Source organism: Podarcis liolepis, assembly GCF_965112155.1.
Source record: "Podarcis liolepis genome assembly, chromosome: 5".
NCBI lineage: Eukaryota > Metazoa > Chordata > Lepidosauria > Squamata > Lacertidae > Podarcis > Podarcis liolepis.
Window position 1 is genome coordinate 37,885,314 of NC_139556.1, and position 21,229 is coordinate 37,906,542.

At 39.9% G+C, this 21,229-nt stretch overlaps 1 protein-coding gene and 1 long non-coding RNA gene across 2 annotated transcripts in view; one reads left to right on the plus strand and one right to left on the minus strand.

Moving 5' to 3' along the window:
• The window catches only part of PTEN (phosphatase and tensin homolog), a 53,864-nt gene extending 32,970 nt beyond the window's left edge, over window positions 1–20,894 (plus strand). The window contains exons 6-9 of the mRNA XM_083503169.1: window positions 9,676–9,817; window positions 11,421–11,587; window positions 16,291–16,518; window positions 18,065–20,894. Of these exons, the coding sequence (XP_083359295.1) occupies window positions 9,676–9,817; window positions 11,421–11,587; window positions 16,291–16,518; window positions 18,065–18,250 (723 nt within the window). The 3' untranslated portion in view covers window positions 18,251–20,894. The remainder of the gene's footprint in view (window positions 1–9,675; window positions 9,818–11,420; window positions 11,588–16,290; window positions 16,519–18,064) is intronic.
• On the minus strand, window positions 5,130–9,659 carry LOC310706886. Its single transcript, XR_014526221.1, has 2 exons — window positions 7,449–9,659; window positions 5,130–7,103 (listed from the first exon to the last, which is right to left on the minus strand). It is a non-coding gene; the product is annotated as an uncharacterized lncRNA (long non-coding RNA).
• Window positions 20,895–21,229: the final 335 nt, after the last annotated feature.

Genomic DNA, 21,229 nt, shown 5'->3' on the forward strand with positions numbered 1-21,229 from the left:
TCCCAGTTTGTTATGGGCCCAACCCATCAAGCAGGCCACACACTGGATTTGATCTTTGGTGCTGGCATAGATGTGATCAGGCTCCCCCCTGTGGAAGTGCCATAGTCTGATCACTACGCTCTGAAAGCCATGATTGACTTCCAGCTCCTCTCCTGCTCAGGTGGCAAGCCTATTTGGGCTCGCCCGCGAAAACTGATGGATCCTGATAGATTCCGTCTGGCCTTGAGGGACCCTGCTCCTCCTGGCGACTCATTAGATGACCTTGCGGAGAAAGTCCTGTTGCCCCGCCGTGACCTCCCTGCCAATTTAGATACAGTGACAGAACTAGAGGCCCCTCGACTGTCTTCGGGTCCAGTGCTAGAACATTTTGATTGGATACTCCCTGCTGATGTGGATAGACTCCTCCAAGCTGGTAGGTCCACCACCTGCCTCCTCGATCCGTGCCCATCTTGGCTGATTAGAGCGTGCCCAGATATCACGCGGACCCCCCTGGTTGAAATTATCAATTTGTCCCTTGACACAGGGATATTCCCAGGGGAGCTGAAGGAAGCAATGGTGTGTCCGCTCTTAAAGAAAACTTCACTAGATCCTTTAGATCTATCCAATTACCGCCCAGTTTCAAATCTCCCATATCTGAGTAAGGTAATTGAGAGAGCAATTGCTGAACAGCTCAGTAGGTTTCTGGAGGAAACATCGGCTTTAGATCCATTTCAGTCCGGATTCCGTCCTGGTTTTGGGACCGAGACGGCTCTGGTCGCCCTAACAGATGATCTCCGCAGACAATTGGATCGAGGCGGGTCAGGACTGCTGATTCTCTTAGATTTGTCAGCAGCCTTTGACATGGTCGATCATGATCTTTTGGACCACCGCCTCGCCGATGTGGGGATACAGGGCATAGTCCATAAATGGCTGTGCTCTTTTATCTCTGGTTGGGGACAGAGGGTGGCACTAGGGAGGGAGTTGTCGTCGCGCCACCCCTTGGTGTGTGGAGTGCCGCAGGGCGCAATTCTCTCCCCAATGCTTTTTAACATCTTTATGCGCCCCCTTGCCTAGATTATCCGGAACTTTGGGCTGGGTTGTCACCAATGTGCTGATGACACTCAGCTCTATCTGCTGATGGATGGCCATACTGACTCAATCCCTGACACACTGACCAGATGTTTGGAAGCTGTGGCTGGATGGTTTCATGGGAGCAGATTGAAACTAAATCCTTCGAAGACAGAGGTCCTCTGGCTGGGTCGGGATGGTATGGGGATGAAGGACCAACTCCCTTCTCTTGCGGGGTCCCAATTAGTGCCATTGCCTTCCATTAAGAGTTTGGGTGTAATCCTTGATGCCTCCCTTTCCATGGAGGCGCAGGTTACAACAACAGCCAAGGCGACATTTTTCCACCTTCACTGCATCAAGCAGTTGGTCCCTTACCTTTCCCGCTCAGACCTGGCCACAGTGATCCATGCAACGGTCACCTCCAGGCTTGACTACTGTAATTCGCTCTATGCGGGGCTGTCCATGAAGCTGTCCCAGAAACTCCAACAGGTGCAGAATTCTGCAGCGAGGCTCCTCACAGGGTCTCTGCCATGGGAACATATTCACCCAGTACTTTTCCAGCTGCATTGGCTCCCGGTGGAGTACAGGGTCAGATTTAAGGTGCTGGTTTTGACTTTTAAAGCCCTTCATGGCCTAGGACCCTCGTACCTACGGGATTGGCTTTCCTAGTATGCCCCACGGAGGACCTTAAGGTCCATATATAGCAACACCCTAGAGGTCCTGGGCCCTATGGAAGTTAGATTAGCCTCAACCAGAGCCAGGGCCTTCTCAACACTGGCTCTGGCCTGGTGGAACGCTCTGTCTCTTGAGACCAGGGCCCTGCGGGATCTGATCTCTTTCTGCAGGGCCTGTAAGACAGAGTTGTTCCATCTGGCCTTTGGCTCAGAATCAGTTTGATTCCCTCCGCCTTTTTCTTTTTCCTTTCTCCTCCTATGATGAGATTGCTCCTTAATTGTTTTAATATTGTATCTTAATCTTTTAAATTGTATTTTAATCAACTTGTTTTTATTATTGGTTGTTAGCCGCCCTGAGCCCAGTCTTGGCTGGGGAGGGCGGGGTATAAATGAAAACGTATTATTATTATTATTATTATTATTATTATTATTATTATTATTATTATTATAGCATCTACACAGGTTCTGCCTAAAGGAGGTAGGTCTTCAGTTCACAGATGCCGAGCCTCTTCTTCCTTCCAACAGCAGCTCAAATGGTCAAATGGAGTGTAATATAATTGGTATATGATTACTTATTTCAGAATATGAATTTGAGCATGAAGCATGAGAAAAAATGTAGTTGCTGGTGCCCATTGGGACTGGTAGGACAGAAGCCTGGCAGTCCCCACAGTAGGTGGAGCCAGAGCCAATGAAGGGCAGAGCCAACTAATTCTTCCCCACCCTCCTCCCAGCTGTGTTCTAGAAGGGCAACACTGAGTAAGGAGTAGGAAACTGACAGGCAGGGCCACCTTTCTGATTGGAGGCAAGTAAGCAGGTAGGCAGGACCAGGATAGGACCATTAGCCCTAATAGACCAAGTCTCCACTAGAGAAATATATAATAAAAACATTACAGATTTGACTACAATAATTTTAAGGGTGTTTTTGACATTCTATCTTTTTAAATTGTTACCCTATAGGTTCTGTCATACTATATTTTAATCCAAATACTAATTGGCTTTGTGCAGTCCTATATGTAGGAATACACCTGTACAGCTTGCCATTGGAACCTAAAAAGCTCTCAAAAATTAGGAGCATTGCCTACCAATCATGCAGTAAACTCACTCTCTCATGGGGATCGGAGGCTGTGATTTCCGCTTTAGTTTCTTCCTGACCACACAGGAAATAGCATCAGAAAGGGACCTCTCTTTGGGAGCTCTGTAAGTCTGTTGTGGTGTTTGAATCTCTTAGTTCACCTTTTCATCAGCATAGTGGCTTTCATCTTGCTTCTGTAATAATTGAAACCTTACTTTAGAAATTATGTATTTTTTATTAACTGTTTTCATCGTTTATACCCTGCCATTTAGCCAGAAGGGCTCTCAAAGCAACTTACAAAATCAGTTCTAAGACATGCTGCAAATGCAGTAGTAAATTCTCAGAGTCATTTACATGGCATCTGCTTGGGAGAGGATCCTGTTGTTGACACAAGTAAGAATGGTCAAACTCACTCAGAAAGCTTAACTTTATTGGACAAATGCTTTTAGGCTATCATGTCGCACTTTCTTTGTGTTCTGGCACTCTCTTTTGACAGTCACTCATTCTGTGTTCATGCAAGCTACAGGGTCCACTTCTTGAAAGACTTATCATCTGTCCTCTAAGTTGTCATGCAAGCCTTCCACTTCTAAGATGATTAGCTTTAAATTTTTGGCATTGAGATATTTTACTTTTTATATCTTGGCATTGTGATATTTTTTTTCTAGATCTGAAGCTATGGAACCTTCCTTCTTTGTTATTTCTAATTCCATGGCCGCTAAATCTCCCTTGATAGCAAATACAAGGTTACTTTCAAATGATTATGATTTGGGAAATGGCATCTGGCTCTACAGTAGTTGGTTGCATTGAGTTTGTAATTTCTTCTTTGAAGATATATCTCATCGAATAAAAACAACTTTATTTCTGTCCTATCAGGAACTTATGTTGGAATTTATGATTCTCCTCCTCCACGTGTTATCCTTATGACTGAGACATAGGCTGATAGTGAGTAGCCCAAGGTCACCCAGGGAGCTTCATAGTTGTGTGGTGATTTTAACGCTGGTCTCCTACATCCTAGTCCTTTTATTATCCTTCCAGGTTCTGGAAAGGCAAAGAAGTGAATACATTGGGGTGGGGATTATATTATCAGTAGGGTTGAAAGTTTAGGGTGTGACCTTTTTTAGCAGTTCAGTTTGCCACCTTTAAACAGTTCAGGCTCTGGTCCTATCTGGGAACCATCCCCATGAAATTTAGTCGGTTTACTTCTGAGCAATGTATGGTTATTGTGACATTAACACACACTCAAAATTGTGACAGCAGGGATCCCTTCTAAATAAAGATTGGACACTTTTCAGTTTGGTTAGGCACTAAGTATGTAACTGCAATGCTTTAGTGTCCACACCTTTGCAAGAGAGGATGGGATAAAACCAAATGGCCCTGCCCATGTGACCTTATTGGCGTCACCTACATCACCTCTTTGGTCATGTCATGTAACTATTGCAGTTAAGCACTTCTCTTTCAAGTCCATTATTTTCAATACACCTCTCACTTCTTATTTCTCCACCTTTCATGTTTGGTGGAGGGGAGTGTGGATATACTTATTAATGCTTGAAAACTTTCCACCCACAAGGTTTGCTTATCTAAGTGCAAACTGCTCTTTCTCTCTGGATTTCTTGATTATTTTCCTCCTAGGGTGCCTATATGTATAGTACTTAGTAGTGAATCGTCTTGATCTTTGATCAAAGTACATGCACTGGCAGGTTGGGCTTCCCATTTGCCTCTGGACAAGATGCTGTGGTTGATATGCCATAGTGAAAAACTTTCTTGTCATATTTGAGTACCACACCTGGAGTTTGCTCTTCCATCAGTCATAAGTAAACTCTTGGAACCTATGGTTAAGATAGGGTACAAATTGTGACCCTACAATATTGTTGCTTTGGCACTTACTTCAGCCAGTCATATTAGTGAATTTTCAGCTTTGTATGTTAACTCTGAAAGGTACAGGGACCCCTGACCATTAGGTCCAGTCGTGACTGACTCTGGGGTTGCGGCGCTCATCTCGCTTTATTGGTCGAGGGAGCCGGCATACAGCTTCCGGGTCATGTGGCCAGCATGACTAAACTGCTTCTGGCGAACCAGAGCAGTGCACGGAAACGCCGTTTACCTTCCCGCCAGAGTGGCACCTAATTATCTACTTGCGCTTTGACATGCTTTTGAACTGCTAGGTTGGGACGAGCAGGGACCGAGCAACGGATTCGAACCGCCAACCTTCTGATCAGCAAGTCGTAGGCTCTGTGGTTTAACCCACAGCGCCACCAGCATCCCATGTTAACTCTTACCTGCTTTTAATCCACTAATTTCATGATTTCCAGCAACAGTTACTCACAACGTTTTTCCCCCCTCTAAGGTTTCTGGGGAAGAACATGCTGTTGTGCTTGAACTTGCAGAAAGTTTTAGCCATCAGTATTGATAGAATCAGATCCTGCCTTAAACTTCACTCCCTCTTTATTGCTTACGGCAATGGCAAAACTTAACACATTTGATTATAAGTACCGTAGAGTTTGGAAACTAGCATATGTTCCTACTGTTAGGGATATCAGCTCAATTTTAACATCCAAAACTGCTTGTGCCTCTAACATGCCTAATTGCTTATATCTGAAATATCTTTCCACTTGTTATTATCTTTACTGGTTGATCAGCTTTATTTGGTTCTAGACAACATTTTTGCATCTTGATAGACCTGCCTGTACTGTATCTGATCAGTACAGAGGTAGTTGTAAGCATCTTTGAAGTTTGGGTGCTGCAGTACTTTGTTCTTAGAGCATAGAACTTGCATGGTTGCTTCTTGTATCAGTTCGGTATTATTTGGACATGGTTACTTTCCATTAGCAAGTTGAGAGACCTAGGCTGGTAGGGCATGGTCTGGTGTGTGAAATAGCAGTGCTTGATCGTCATAGTATATCAGTCTTTATAGAGCTGCTGAGAGGTGGAGAAGCAGTAACCCTATTCAGATTCACCTTGAAAAACATGAGGCATCATGGTGCTAGTGTTCTTGTACAAAGTCTTATATTAATTGCACTAGCATTATAAAATCCAAGGAGCCGTATTTAATTACCCATGATCTCTGAGCAAGCAAAGGCTTCAGGAGGTAACTGGAGTTCTTTAACTTTCTCTTCTTCCATAGCATTGCAGCCTATGAAGAATATGGGCTTCTCCACTGCAATGTATTTCGGAGGATAACAGGGTTAATCCTCCAAGCTACCTTTCTTAATAGGATGCATACCTGGAAGCTCTTTAATTCTCTCCACCTTCCCATCCCCTGGTAGCTCTGAACTTCATAACTATTTCTTTTCACTTGGGTCCAGTAACATTTTTATAGTTTCACTTAGGTCCCTGTTCTCTGTAGTGCTAGTTGAATACATTTCCTGTTGATCTTGCTCATGGGAGGGGAGGGGGGAATGTGATATCTATGTATTCGGTATTGTGACATAAGGAATTTATTGTAAATACAGTGTTTTGCTTGGAGCCTTGAGGTTTTTGCAGAATTGAGCTGCTTTTTAAAGCGCCTAAAAAGGTTCAGAATTAATCTTGCTTTAGTAGGCTGAACATCAAAACAAATGGAAAATCTCTGAATGTTACAGGTATCAATATTTTTCTCTTCATTTGGAATGCAGAATTGAGGGTACCTTGCTGGAGTTGGATTGTGTATATACCCTCAGAAGTGGATGATTAAGTCAGTGTTATCAGAGTTGAGTTGTCATTTTCAGTACATCAATGTACTGCTATTTAGTGGTTTTCTACAGGTGATATCCCTGGTTCAACATTCTGGCTTGAGGTTTTTTTTTGTCTGAAGTTTTAGTGTTGCATTTATGTTTGGGGACAACAACAATGACTTACAGCTTGAAAAAGAAATCAGTTACATGTGAAGAAGAATCTGGAGGATAGAAATGTTACGAACTGTGAAAGTTAATGAGAGAAAATTTCCAGTGATTTTTGTTTCATTTGGATGCAGTATGGCAAGAGTGAGTCTGAACACTTTACGTAAACTATACCTGAATGTATTGATGCTCAGCATTGGTTAAGGTCAAAATGATTTTCTAAATGTTTATTGAATATATGTAAAATAATTCTTTATAGCTGAAAACGCTGGCAGCATTAAGATAAATTCAACAGTGTAAATAAGTCTTGAAGGATGCAATAATGGAATACTGATTGGTATAGTTTTTGTAAAATATGCAGGGATTTAAGATATGTAAAATGAACCATGGAAAGAGAAGAACGGAAGTCATTGATATCTTAAGGATTTAAAATGAGTATTTGAAATTCTAAAACAGAAAATTTAATAAAAACAACATGATTTGCTAGTTTCTAATCTCAATACAGTGGTGCCCCGCAAGACGAATGCCTCGCAAGACGGAAAACTCGCTAGACGAAAGAGTTTTCCGTTTTGGAGGTGCTTCGCAAAACGAATTTCCTATGGGCTTGCTTCGCAAGACGACAATGCCTTGCGAGTTCCGGCGGGTTTTTTTCCCTTCCCCCCTTTTTCTAAGCCGCTAAGCCGCTTATCAGCTGATCCGATCAGCAGATAAGCCGCTAAAAGCTGCTAATAGTGCTAATAGCGCTAATCCGCTAATCCGTCAATGGGCTTGCTTCGCAAGACGAAAAAACCGCTAGACGAAGAGAATCACAGAACGGATTCTTTTCATCTTGCGAGGCACCTCTGTAAATACCTTGTTTCATTTTGGGCTGAATAGAATCAACATTTGTTTTGAGTTGTACCATGTAAATGGCTTACAGTATTGAACAAATAATGGCATAGATTATGAGAACTACCCCTTGTTTAAAATAAAAGTTTTTCAGTATACCAAAATATTTTGTATGTGCTGCAAAGTTCGGTCATTAATGAAAAATGGCTGGTGCATTTAGAAACTGGAAAAGAACATGTCTGTGAATAGAAAATTCTGAAAAATAGTTACTTAATTATAGAAGAAAAAGCCTCCATAGTTTACAAAGCAGATGCTTTCATGTGCTTGCAGATCAAAGTATAGTGAAGAATGGAAAAATAATGTACAGTCCTGGTTTTGAAAACAGTTTTACGATTCTCAGTATAGGTTTGCAAAGGAAAAGGATAGTGGTTATACTATAACTTTCAGCTCTCATGATCAGAATTGGACCTGTACAAATAATCCATTCTATTCTCTGTGTGGAATATATATGAATTGAGGCCTATATTCAGATAAACTATGACAACTCAGCTGTGATTTCCATGACTAAAACAGTTGACTGCACTTTTATTTGTTTTAAGGACTGGTACTTATTTCCATACAATAACAGGAGCATGATGACCGGTGATAATTGGTGATGTGCAGTCTGTTTTGAACAACTGAACTGGAACTTAATCTTCTGTATTAGTATTTTTATACATGGTAAAGTAGACAAAAGCAGAAGATCAGTGGAGTCTAGTAGAATAAATTAGTGTTATCTTGATGCTTTCTGTGGATACTTCCTGCTACCATTTAAAATATCAGAACTACAGGGCCTGCTGAAATTTCTCCGTCTGCCCGTTTCTTCTTCTATTTCTACTTCTTATAATGAACTACTTATGTATTTTTGCATGTAACTTTGCTACAATGGAAGACAGGATCTGGATAATCCACTATTTAATTAACCCCACCCAATGGACTAGAATGTGGTCTAAATCTCCCCTTTAGTCCATCTCAGCCAAAAGAAGGGAACTCACCCTGAAACTCACCTACAGGTGGTACTTAACACTATGGAAACAGGCACTGATATGCCCAGGAACCTCACCAAAATGTTGGAGAGATTGCAGCTCCACAGGCACATACCTCCACATGTGGTGGGAACGCCCCCAAATCCAACTCTTCTGGACAGCAGTCCTACAAGAAATATGCCAAATAATTAAACCAGTTTTAGAACTCAACCCAGAACTGGCACTACAGAACACCTTCCAAGACCACAATGACCACTCACATTATACAGAGCTTATAACCCACCTACTCTCAGCAGCCAGAAGCCTCATAGCCAGACACTGGAGAGACCTGTCGGGGTGAACATGTCATATGGGAAACAGCCTTGCTAGAAAAGCCAACCAATAAACTGGAACTGACATGGGGACAAAAAGAAGAGGGCGCCTTCACCCCGATATGGCTCCACTTCATCACATACACAGCCCAGCAAGACAACAAGAACCCACCAACAGCAATACAAATCAACCTGGTTTACTTGACCCAGCAAGCCGCCCCCCATGCAAACACACCGCATTGCAACTAATCACAGACCCTGGGCCTCCAAAGTCTCTCACTACCAAGGAAAAGTAACAAGTGAATAGAAAGATAACCTATCTAGTTGATGCTTACACAAAACCCCGCACGTACACTAAAAAAATATAAATTTCACCACCACCCCTCCTCTCTCCGCTCTTCTTCTTATACTGTTCTCAACACTAATATCTCATAACAAAGGTAAATGATCTGTAGAAAAGACTGTACAACTTGTAAAAAGAGACAAGACGTACTTTTGTAAACCAAGAAAATCTTTAATAATAATAATAATAACTAACTATTGTAAGCAACCAGTCTTTTATGCAGCATCATGGAAGTGAGTGACAGAATATGGAATTAAACTGTTATAAAAGAAGAAGTTCAAGAAACATTGAATATATATAGAAAACCATTCCAAGATTTAATGGGAAAGCATTTACTGATAGCTTTTTTCTTTTCTTTTTGGTTACATTTAATTTTATAACATGCTACAGGCTTGCCAATGTTTAAGTACTGTCTTTGAAGTGTACATATTAAGGAACATAGGAATTAATTGAGAGATAAGATTCATATTCAGAAATCTATGAAAGTCAAGTAACAAAGCGTGAAAAATGGCATACATGATTAGCATTCTTGATCTTATAGATTTTTTTTATTTATTTAGGGAGTAACTATTCCCAGTCAGAGGCGCTATGTATATTACTATAGCTACCTGTTAAAGAATCATCTGGATTACAGACCAGTGGCCCTCCTGTTTCATAAGATGATGTTTGAAACTATTCCGATGTTTAGTGGCGGCACTTGCAGTAAGTATCTTTTTAAACATTTTTACTTTGAGAGGTTGTCTTCTAATATTTGTATTTACATCTGTTCACTGTTGCTCTCATTTCATAACCACTTTAATATTGGCAGAGTTAGCCATGTCTATAGACTAAGGGTCAGAGCCAACTAGCCTGGTGCACAGTGGCAGCTAGTGTAAGGACTTATACTAGCACAACAGGGCTTTCCTCCTCTGTGCCCCCCACCTCCCTCAGATCCTCTCTGGAGGGCCAGGAGACACCTAAAACAGCACATGGGAGGAGAGGGGAGGCCATTTGTGTGGCAAGTAAAAATGCTTGTGTTGATGGAACTATCGTATTAGTACAACGTTAAATTCCATTTTCTCTCTTCCCTCCCTGCCTGCTAAAGAAATTGGCTGGAGTATTCATTTGTTCACCTAAATGCTTCATTACATTTTTTCCCTGTCGCTTCTCCTTTCTAGTTTAGTTTGTAATTCAGAATGAATTATGAAATTCCCACTCTACATTCCATGTAAGAGGCACACAGCCTAATCATATGCATGTTTAAGCTGCTCAAAAATAAGTACCAATGAGTTGAATAGAGCTTATTTCAATATATGTATGCATAGGATTGTTGTCTTGGTCAGCAAGCTTATTTTGCTTTTGCTCAAATTCTTGGACAGGCAAGGTAAGACCTTTCCGTACTAGCCTTTAGTTCAAGCCATAAATTCTCATTACTGTATTTTCTGGTTTTTTAAAAACTTAAGATCATATGATAATATACATAATTGGTGAGTAGCTTTAGAGGTGAGAAGATGGGCTCTCAAGAGAGAAGCTTGCAGCTGTTTTGTTACTCCCTGGTCCTTTTTGCTGCTGCACCAAGCCAGGAAATTGGCTTAGTGTGTCGTCTGACCCATGGCGTATAGTTAAACTCTGTCCTCAGTAAGCACAAGCTGTGTTAGAAGGGGAAAAGGAATGAGCTCCCCCGCCACATGGATACTTGGCAGCAAGAATACCTAATTTTTAAGAGGTTCAGTATCTTTACACATGTAATTTGACAAGAGCTTAATTTGTTTCAACTCTATTATATTAACTGTTTGCATTAATTAAAATTTGTATGTGATCAAGTATATAGAACAAACTTTCTTCCCAGTTTAGAAAAGCATAACTGATTCTTAACAATACTTTGCTGCTATGAGTCTGAAGTGAACAAACTAGTTTGGCCTTCACATAGTTCCAGTAAGCCATAGCTTTGCTTGCTATTATGCAAACCAGGCCATTATGTTAAATCTGTGGTTCTGTTGAGTAGTTCTGTTCCTTGGTTGGCTAGACGTGTTCTAGCTAATTCAGCTGATTAAATTGCCAGTCACTTGCGTTCTAGTTGAGGCTCACTGTATAAACAGTCTTCTATAGAAGGCTCTTAAGTAATTGAGTGCTAGATTGATGTATGTATTGAAAATGTCACTGTTCACAACAAACTTAACTTGGAAATGGTTGACTGCTTAGTATAACAACATTCTTATTGATAGTCATGACTCAAACGCTTTAAAAATACTTGCTTCAGGTAAGTGTCTTTCTAATTCTGGACTTTAAATTAATTTTAAACTGCTTGGCTATTTTTATCATGCAGATCCTCAGTTTGTGGTCTACCAACTTAAGGTAAAGATATTCACCTCCTCTTCAGGACCCCCAAGACGTGAAGACAAATACATGTACTTCGAATTCCCTCAGCCATTGCCAGTGTGTGGTGATATCAAGGTGGAATTCTTCCATAAGCAAAACAAGATGTTGAAAAAGGTGTGTTTGTTTTAATCTGAGAAAATATTGATTCCACCCCCCCCCCCAAACTCCTTGCAGTTCAGTCTGCTATTGGTGGCTTTAGGAATTCTACCAAAGTGATAAGGAAGGAGATATGACTCACTTAGGCTTTTCTTGTCATTGCTTCTGGATATTGTGTGAAAGGGGACAATGTATATATGCCATCTGCCCACTTAGTATTGTATCAAATGTTATAGGAAGTCAGTGCAGATGACTGATTTCTGCTTTGTTTTCCATGACTTTACCTTAGAGATGTGGACTACCACATTTTGCACTATCTGAAGTTTCCAAACCATCAGTTGCTGAAGTCTTTAGCTTATATATTCATGAATGGTGGTTGTTGAGCCCAAATCAGAAAGAATGGCAACTTGGCTAATTAGGTGGTTAAATGTTTCTAAATGCTTCAGTGGACCCACAAGTGCTTCAAGTCTGAGGGTCAAATCGAATATTATGGCAGGCTGCTGCTCACATGTCTGCCCTATTTATGTGTAAAGAATTAGGGTAGGATAGGTCTAATCTTAGCATAAAAGGGAACATGTTGGTACAGTCTTATCTTCTTTTGCTGTTATCATCTGAGCAACCTTTTGTGAAAAATGAGATTGCAGGGCTGAAGCCCAAACATTGCAAGTGGTACCAGTAGTACTGGGCTTGTAAACTGGGGTTCCCCAGCCTTTTCCCACAGCTACAGTCCATTCCCCTTGCCACAGAAAAGCTGTTCTTTGTAGTCAGAGGATATTGGCATGAGATATTGCAATTTTACAAGCTTCTCTGCAGTAATCTCGAGGGAATTTGTTAAAAGTCTTACTGAAATCAAGATACACTACATGCGCAGTGTTCCCCTGATCCACCTAGCTTGTAACTTTAATAATAATAATAATAATAATAATAATAATAATAATAATAATAATAATAATAATGAGATTTGTCTGGCATGACTTGTTTTTGAGAAACTGATGCTGGGTCTTAGTAATCACAGCATCCTTTTCTAAGTGCTCACAGACTGACCATTTAATTATTTGTTCTACAACATTTCCTAGTATTGATGGCAAGCTGACCGGTTGGTAGTTAGTTTTTCTAACTACCAGTCAGCATTTCTTAACAGAAATGAGCAAAAACACTGAAACATAATTTCGTAGGACGAGGTTGGCTCAACTGTACCCAGTTTTTCAGCCTGTGCTAATTGAGCTGCTTTGAACAAAAGTAACTTTTGTTTTTGAACTGGCTTCAGATGTATTGCATTAACAGAATGTGTTCTGGGATGGAAGCAGCCCAGTTGCACTAGGTCATTGGGAGCACTTTTGAACTGTGCTTTGGTACAGTCGTACCACCTGCAAAGGAAGCTTTCTTTGCTGCTGGTTTTTGCACGATGAGAGTATTTTTTGAGAGTATTTTTTAAAAAGATGTTGCTATAATCGGCTTCAGCACAAATAGAATACAATTTGCATTTCTAGTAAGTTTCATTCCTATTTTTAGCAACCTATTGTATCCTATATACCAGAGTGTCCTCTGCCGCTGTAATATAGTTGCAGCCAACATCTTTCACCCAGATCATCAACAGTTATCCAAATCAGTAATTCCTAAATAATTCTGGAATCTAGTTATGTTGGTCTGCCTTTAGAGATTTGTGGACTTACCTGGCTTTATGCCCTGAAAGCACAGATGAGTGTTCATTTAAGACATTAGAAGGTTATGATCCTGACTATCACAATGGTGTCTTAATACACATAACTACTTGGAATGTAATCTGCCCTCTTGCGTACATGACTACCTTGTATATATACAGGTGAAACTCGGAAAATTAGAATATTGTGGAAAAGTTCGTTTATTTCAGTAATTCAACTTAAAAGGTGAAACTAATATATCAGATAGATTCATGACATGCAAAGCGAGATATGTCAAGCCTTTATTTGTTATAATTGTGATGTTTATGGCGTACAGCTGATGAAAACTCCAAATTAACAATCTCAGAAAATTAGAATATTAAATGAAATCAGCCTGGACTTAATGAAGCACAGTGGACCAACACCAGCTGATGACATGGCTCCCCCAATCAACACAGACTGTGAAAACTTCACATTGGACCTCAAGCCTGGGTCCTTGGTTTCCAAATGAGATGCAAAAGCTGCTCTCATCAGAAAAGAGATTTAGGGAGCCATGCCATCAGCTGGTGTTGGTCCACTGTGCTTCATTAAGTCCAGGGTCAACGTAGCCGTCTACCAGGAGATTTTGGAGCACTTCATGGTTCCTTCCGCAGACGAGCTTCATTTTCCAGCAGGACTTTATCACCTGCCCACACTGCCAAAAGTAGCAAAACCATGGGATTACTGTGCTTGATTGGCCAGCAAACTCGCCTGACCTGAACCCCATAGAAAATATATGGGGCATTGCCAAGAGAAAGATGAGAGACATGAGACCGAGCAATGCAGAAGAGCTGAAGCTTCCTGGTCTTCCATAACACCTCAGCAGAGCCACAGGCTGATAGCATCCATGCCACGCCGCATTGAGGCAGTAATTGATGTGAAAGGGGCCCAAACCAAGTACTTGAGTACATGTGCATGCTTCTACTTCTCAGAGGTCCAATATTGCTCTATTTGCAGTCCTTCTTTTGCTGATTTCATTTAATCTAATTTTCTGAGATTGTTAATTTGGGGTTTTCATCAGCTGTACGCCATAAACATCACAAATAAAGGCTTGACGTATCTCGCTTTGCATATCATGAATCTATCTCATATATTAGTTTCACCTTTTAAGTTGAATTACTGAAATAAACGAACTTTTCCGCAATATTCTAATTTTCCGAGTTTCACCTGTAGAAAAGCAGTACAAAAGACTTCTAAATCTTGCAGATACAATTTATTGAGCAGTTGTAGGTTGAGTAGGTGCTGGGTTTAGCAGTCTTTTCATAGAATCCCCAGACCAGGAAAGTAAATTTAGAAGTGTAGAATCATTTCTGTTTTTTCTATGATCCTTTCAGTATAGAACTATGAAACATCTGACTAAAACTATCAGCACAAACTTTTTTGGAGGGACGGGATGGCAATAGCTTTCTAGTGGAGTGTAAGGCAACATCTTGTTCTTTATCTTCTTTAACATTACTGTAACAGCAAAGTTACTCCTTATAGAGACAATGTTTCTTTAATATGGCAACTTGTTATGCTTTTCTTGCACTGATGAAAAGCAGGTTGTCTCCTTTTTCAACTTAAAAGGCAGAATATACATGTGAGAAAACGAACAGTTTCTTATAGGAAGTATATCATGGAAAACATTTCTTGAAGGGAATTTGACTGTAGCAATGGATAATTTTAGTATCCCCATTGTGGTTAATTTTATTCCTCGGTTAATGGGTACTTTCGTTTCTTACCAATTGCAGCTACCACTAGCAGTGTCTAATCTACCGTACAGACTTCCATGGATGTTTAACATCAGTAGACACACATATCAGAGGTTGTGAATGTTTTGTTTTGTACTAGGCCTGTTTTAATTGTACTTGTACAGAGTGGTGGTACTTAGTTGACGTGATCCTTAATTGTTGGAAAGGCCTCTAATGAATTGCATCTGATGCTGCCACATCTTGTAACCTCCAGGCCTGGATTATGAACCCTGGTTTATAGTGCTCGCTTTTTAATAAGAGGATGAGCATTACAGTCATTGCATTCTTTTTTAGCTCATGGTTGAATATGAGTGAGAGAAGAACTCAAATCTTCCTCCTTCCCTTCCAACTGCCATCCATACCTTTTTCTGCACCTATCCATTCACTTGACGGTGGCGGCTGTTGCAGCAGTAGCAAAGGAAGATCTATCTCTTCCTGCTCCTCCAGTGACACTGGTGTCATGCTGTACCAGTAAACTATGTACCAGCACTTGTATAAAGTGGATACACAGCTTACCTTCTGAAAAAATGAGGGAAGCTGAGGATGGATGTGACCCCATCACAACCTCATTGCAGCCATCACAAGTTCAACTTATAATTACTCCTGAAATATGTCAAGCCACTTCTCAATTTTTAAGGAAGTGGGAGAGAAGAGGAAGAAAAAGTTCAGTTCCCCAGGCCAATAAAGAGTTGGGGTGGGGTGGGGTGGGGTGGGGTTGTGTTAAAATTATTGCCATAGTAGTTACACTTAGGGGAACAGCATGCTCCTAATTCACATGTTTCATCTCATGATTTAGGCTGACCAGATTTCAGGATGTAACAGCTGTGTATACAGGTATACATAAATTCAGAGTGGGAAGAGCATGCAGCAAATTCTAACACATACAGCCTTCTCCCCAAGAATGGAATTAGGGGTAACCTCCCTAATTTTTCATATCCATTGTGTCATCTGCCCTCTTCTCAGAGAAGGCCTTATACGCAGCACTGATCATCTGGTCTTTGTGCCAGTTAGAAAGCTAATTATTGCAGTCAATTTTCAAGCGTTAAAAAAGAGGAGAAAAGATTTTTTAAATTAAACACTCAACAAAATTTGAATGAATAATCATGCTAGGCATTGGGGCAGCTCTACCAGAAAGGAGGGCAGTGGAGGTATATGTGTCAGTGCAGAAATGAAGATGGGGAAAAACTCTCCCCACCATAAAACTTATTGTGTATCTGTGTATGTGTTCCGTGTAGCCAAATTTCAATAGAATATATTCATATTGTGTCATGTTTATGTTATGTTAAAACAAGTTTTTTCTTTTTGTCTCTAGGACAAAATGTTTCATTTCTGGGTAAATACATTCTTCATACCAGGACCAGAAGAAAATTCTGACAAAGTAGAAAACGGAAGTCTTCTTGGAGATCAGGAACTTGATGGGATTTTCAGTACAGAGCGTTCAGATAACGATAAGGAATATCTAATACTTACACTAACAAAAAATGATTTGGACAAGGCAAATAAAGACAAGGCAAATCGTTACTTTTCTCCAAACTTTAAGGTAGGTATATTCCAAGGGATCAAAGAAACTTGAAGTGTACTCCGAGAGATTGAAAGTATGCCATGCATAGTAAATCCAGGGTCTTACTGTACAGTGGTACTTCTGGTTATGAACTTAATTTGTTGTGGAGGTCCGTTCTTAACCTGAAACTGTTCTTAACATGAGGGGCGCTTTCGCTAATGGGGTTTTCCCGCTGTTGCCGCGCGACTTCCGCTCGCATCTTGGGGCAAAGTTCACAACCAGGAGCATCTAATTCCAGGTTAGCGGAGCTCGTTACCCAAAGCGTTCGTAAGGAAGACGGTAAGCATCCCGAGGTTCCACTGTATACCTTAAGGGTAAATGTGTGACAACCCAGCAATGAATTTATTTATTTAAAATACTTTTAGCCTACTCTGCATCACAAGTGGTCCCAGGGTATGGTACAAAAACACAACTTAAAAATAACATCCATCTGCCCAATAAATATAAAATGAGAGTGGCAGCTTCAGAATCAGTAGCATAAGATTTCCAGCAGACTGCACTGCTTCCGGGTCATCTTCAAGGGCACTCCTATGTAAAGCGTATTATAGTAATATAACTGGGAGTTACTAGAGCATTAATTACTCTGGCAATCTTACCGCTGAATATCAATAACAGGAAGATGTTTGAATTTGAGAGAATTTTGTGTTAAACTGTTTTACGTGTATGTTAAAACTACTATTACACTGACTTGTTTTCCTCTTTCATTTGTGTTATCCGTACCTGCATACAAATACAGCAAGAGCTGATTTCTGTTAATTGATGTTTGGACTATAGTATGTGAGGGGGGGGAATAGCTTCCTTTTACAATTCTATTTCAGAAGCACACATTTAATAAGTACTTTGTTAGGCTTTTCTTAAGGTTTCCAGGATCTTGCTAAAATCTTTTGATAGAGTAGATAGTGACCAGATCCTGAGTAGAATAACTGTTAGAATAACTACGAAGAAGCTAAAAATAGGGGCTTTGCCATATTAATAGAAGATTGGATCAGTCACTCTAGAAGAAATGAAAAATGTAAGATACTAATAAGCCTTGAAATTACTGGTGCTGCCTTAAAGATCCCCAGTTAGTCAGATAAAGTACCGTATTTTTCGCTCTATAAGACGCACCAGACCACAAGACACACCTAGTTTTTGGAGGAGGAAAACGAGAAAAAAAATATTCTGAATCTCAGAAGCCAGAAAAGCAAGAGGAATTGCTGTGCAGCGAAAGCAGCAATCCCTCTTCCTGTTCTGGCTTCTGGGATAGCTGCGCAGCCTGCATTCGCTCCATAAGACGCACACACATTTCCCCTTACTTTTTAGGAGGGAAAAAGTGAGTCTTATAGAGCAAAAAATACGGTACTTGCTATTTGGGTTTCTGTCTAGTGTTAATGCCTAGGTTGTGATAATATTCTGCATTCACTTTTCTTGTTCATAACAGTGCTGTGCACAGATGACCACACAAAAAACTACAGATGCAGGGAGCAACCTATTCCTTCTTTTCCAAGCAAATATGGACTGATATCTTTTGTTTTTTTTTTTCTAGGTGAAGCTATTTTTCACAAAAACAGTAGAAGAGCCATCAAACCCAGAGGCTAGCAGCTCAACTTCAGTAACACCGGATGTTAGTGATAATGAACCTGATCATTATAGGTATTCTGACACCACTGACTCTGATCCAGAGAATGAACCTTTTGACGAAGATCAGCATACGCAAATTACAAAAGTCTGAATATTTTTTTTTATTTGGGAAAAAATACCACAAAGAAGAAAACTTGAATAAACTGAATTATGGACCTTTTGAAATGGCAATAGGACATTGTGTCACAATTATCAGTTGTAGGAACAGTTCTTTTCCTGACCAATCTCATTTTGCCCTATGAAGTCTCTGGGCTTGACACTTCTTGTCCAGTTGAAAAAAAAGGTTACGTAGCTATGTTATGTATATACCTTTTCGTGTCAAGAGAACATTTAAACTTCAATTAGGAAAACACAAAGATGGCACTTTCCCATTTGATTCCAGTTTTATAAAAGTGGAGACAGATCTGATGTGTATACGTAGGGAATTTTCCTTTTGTGTTCTGTCACCAATTGAAGTGGCTGTAAAGCTCTTTCTAATACACAGGTTCACATCCTGCCCCTTTCTTTGCACTTATGTGGCAACAGATAAGTCTGCAGTTGGCTTGGAGAAGTAACGGGTTTTACTACATTCAAATGCATGTAATATGGGTAGGAGAGTGGAAAGAGAAGCTCAGAAAGGATTGTTTTGTGCTGGACCCTGGACTGTGTACCATTTCCAGCTTACTTACATGCACCTCTTTAGCATGCTACAGTAATAAATCCTGGACATTTGAGGAATTGCCGCTGTCACTGCTTGTTTGTGCATTTTATTTTTTTTAAAGCATAATGGTGCTAGAAAAGGCAGCTAGAGGGAGTGGTTCTGTATTAGGGGTACAGGAATGAACCTTCTACAGCATCTTAAAAGATCTACAAATGAAGGGATATGAAAATTTGGTTACATGTGAGACACCGTAACAATGACTTAACCATACAAATGTGGAGGCTGTCTACCAGAAATGGGCTTACACAGTTGTTTGTGTGTTACAGTTGCCATGCCCCCAGCTGTGGATGATAAATGTTGAAGTAATATTTTTTCTAAAAAAAGAAAATAAAAAAAAATCCTTGTCTTTCAAACATTTGGAACTGCTATTTCGAATTTCATGGTGTAAAATCCCATTGGTTTATTGGAGTTAAACTTGTTTATTATTGTCCCATTTGAGTAAAAGAATTTGGAATAATCCATTTTTCCTAGTCCGTTAGCATTGATAACAAGGGTATATATGGTAACTAGTCAAGGCAGAACTCAGGCTGAATACCGAACAAAGGGGCAGCATGCTGCTTCAACATTCATTGGTAAATTTGCTCCCTTTTCTAATCTGTGTAGTTGCGTGCCTATAACTTCATATTATTTTTAGTGGAACTTGCGTGTAACTGCACAGGATCATAGCTTTCATCTATTACATAAACTTTTTTCAAAGCTAATGTTCAGATTTCCTCAGATTCGATCCAGTTCTACAATACCATAGATGGACCTTATTGGCGAGAGGTGACAACCGTGTCACCGTTGACTTTCTCCTGCAACTTACGTTGAGCCTGATTTATGTTAAGACAATTTGAAAGCCACATTAGCCAACTAAAAAGTTTGTGCTTTAAAATGTTTGGATGTTGACAGTGTTCGGTGTCTTGTACAGTTCTACTGTGTAACATGGGAGGGTCAGATTGGAAATATTTCAGTGGCCTTTTGCACTGTTCTTCCTTTGGAATGTGAAGGTCTGAATGAGGGTTTGGATTTTGAATGTGTCAGTGGTTCTGAGAAGCCTTGCTTACGTTTTTATGGTATAGTCATTGGAAAAGGAAAATGGTATTATATATATATTATATATATAATATATATCATGCATACTCTCCTATACTTTATTTCAGCTACCATCCCCATAGAACATGGCAAGAATTACTATGACTGAAAGGTTTGAGTCCTAATTAAAACTTTATTTATGACAGTATTCATCATTTAGCTTGAAAATGCATTCTTGTAGGTAATTTCTTGAGTTTCTGGACTGTGTGCTTAAATTCTTGGATGTGCAGCAGCTTACATGTCTGAAATTACTTGAAGGCATCACTTTGACAGGAGCTTACTCTTAGGCCCTGTGCCATCCCTCATCATCTGTAGCCCCATTTAAAATAGTTTGTCACAGTAGTTAAAGGGCAGTTGTATAAAATAGCACCAAGGTTATATGCTGTGGCACAAATTGTAAACTGAAGGGATGTTTACATGCAGCATCAATTGTTTTCAGCTTTAAGGAAAAAGAGTTTGGGGTGCCAGTGTGCAGTTCCATGTTTAAAATTCTAGCAAACGTGCAATATGTTAACGATGCCTGTGGTTGCCACAAAGTGCCTCGTTTACCTTTTTAAAATACTGTTAAAATGTGTCATGCATGCAGATGGAAGGGGTGGAACTGTGCACTAAAAGGAGGCTTTAACTGCAATGTTTGGTAGAGCTGCCTCTTTACTCCGCCAGTTCAAAATTCTCAGTCTGTTTTCATATAGAATATTATATATATATACATATATATATACACTAAGAAAAAAAGTCTGTTAAGCAGCCTTATTCTGATTCAGCCTCTTCAGATACTATTGTGCTGTGCAACAGTGGCTCTGTGTGTAATGCTATGCACCGAGGATACACAAAACAAGAAAATGACATGTACAGGATAATGTCTCATACAAATCAGATGTCCGTTTGTTATTGTGTTTAACAGCCCTTTATCGTAGTGTTAAAACTCCACTTAAAACTGATTAAAGTCTCATTCTTGTCACTGTGTTGGGTGTATTATTATATGGAAGCACATGGAATAAAATCACTTATATTTCAGTAAAATAATGAAAAGCACATGTGATTAAAAGGATTGCTTAATAGAGACGAACACGTTCAAAAGTATACCCAAATTTCATTGGGGGGGGGGAAATTGGTGGGGTTTTGACAATTTGTGATTAGACTAGTGTAGGAATATGAATATGACTACATAATTTGGTTTTGTATTTTTGAATCTTCTGTAATAACTTCAGTATGTTGAACTTCTTTTTTCTGGTGCATGAAAGAGGGCATAGCTTAGTGGGGTAAAATAAAGCTCAAGCATTACATAATAAAGTT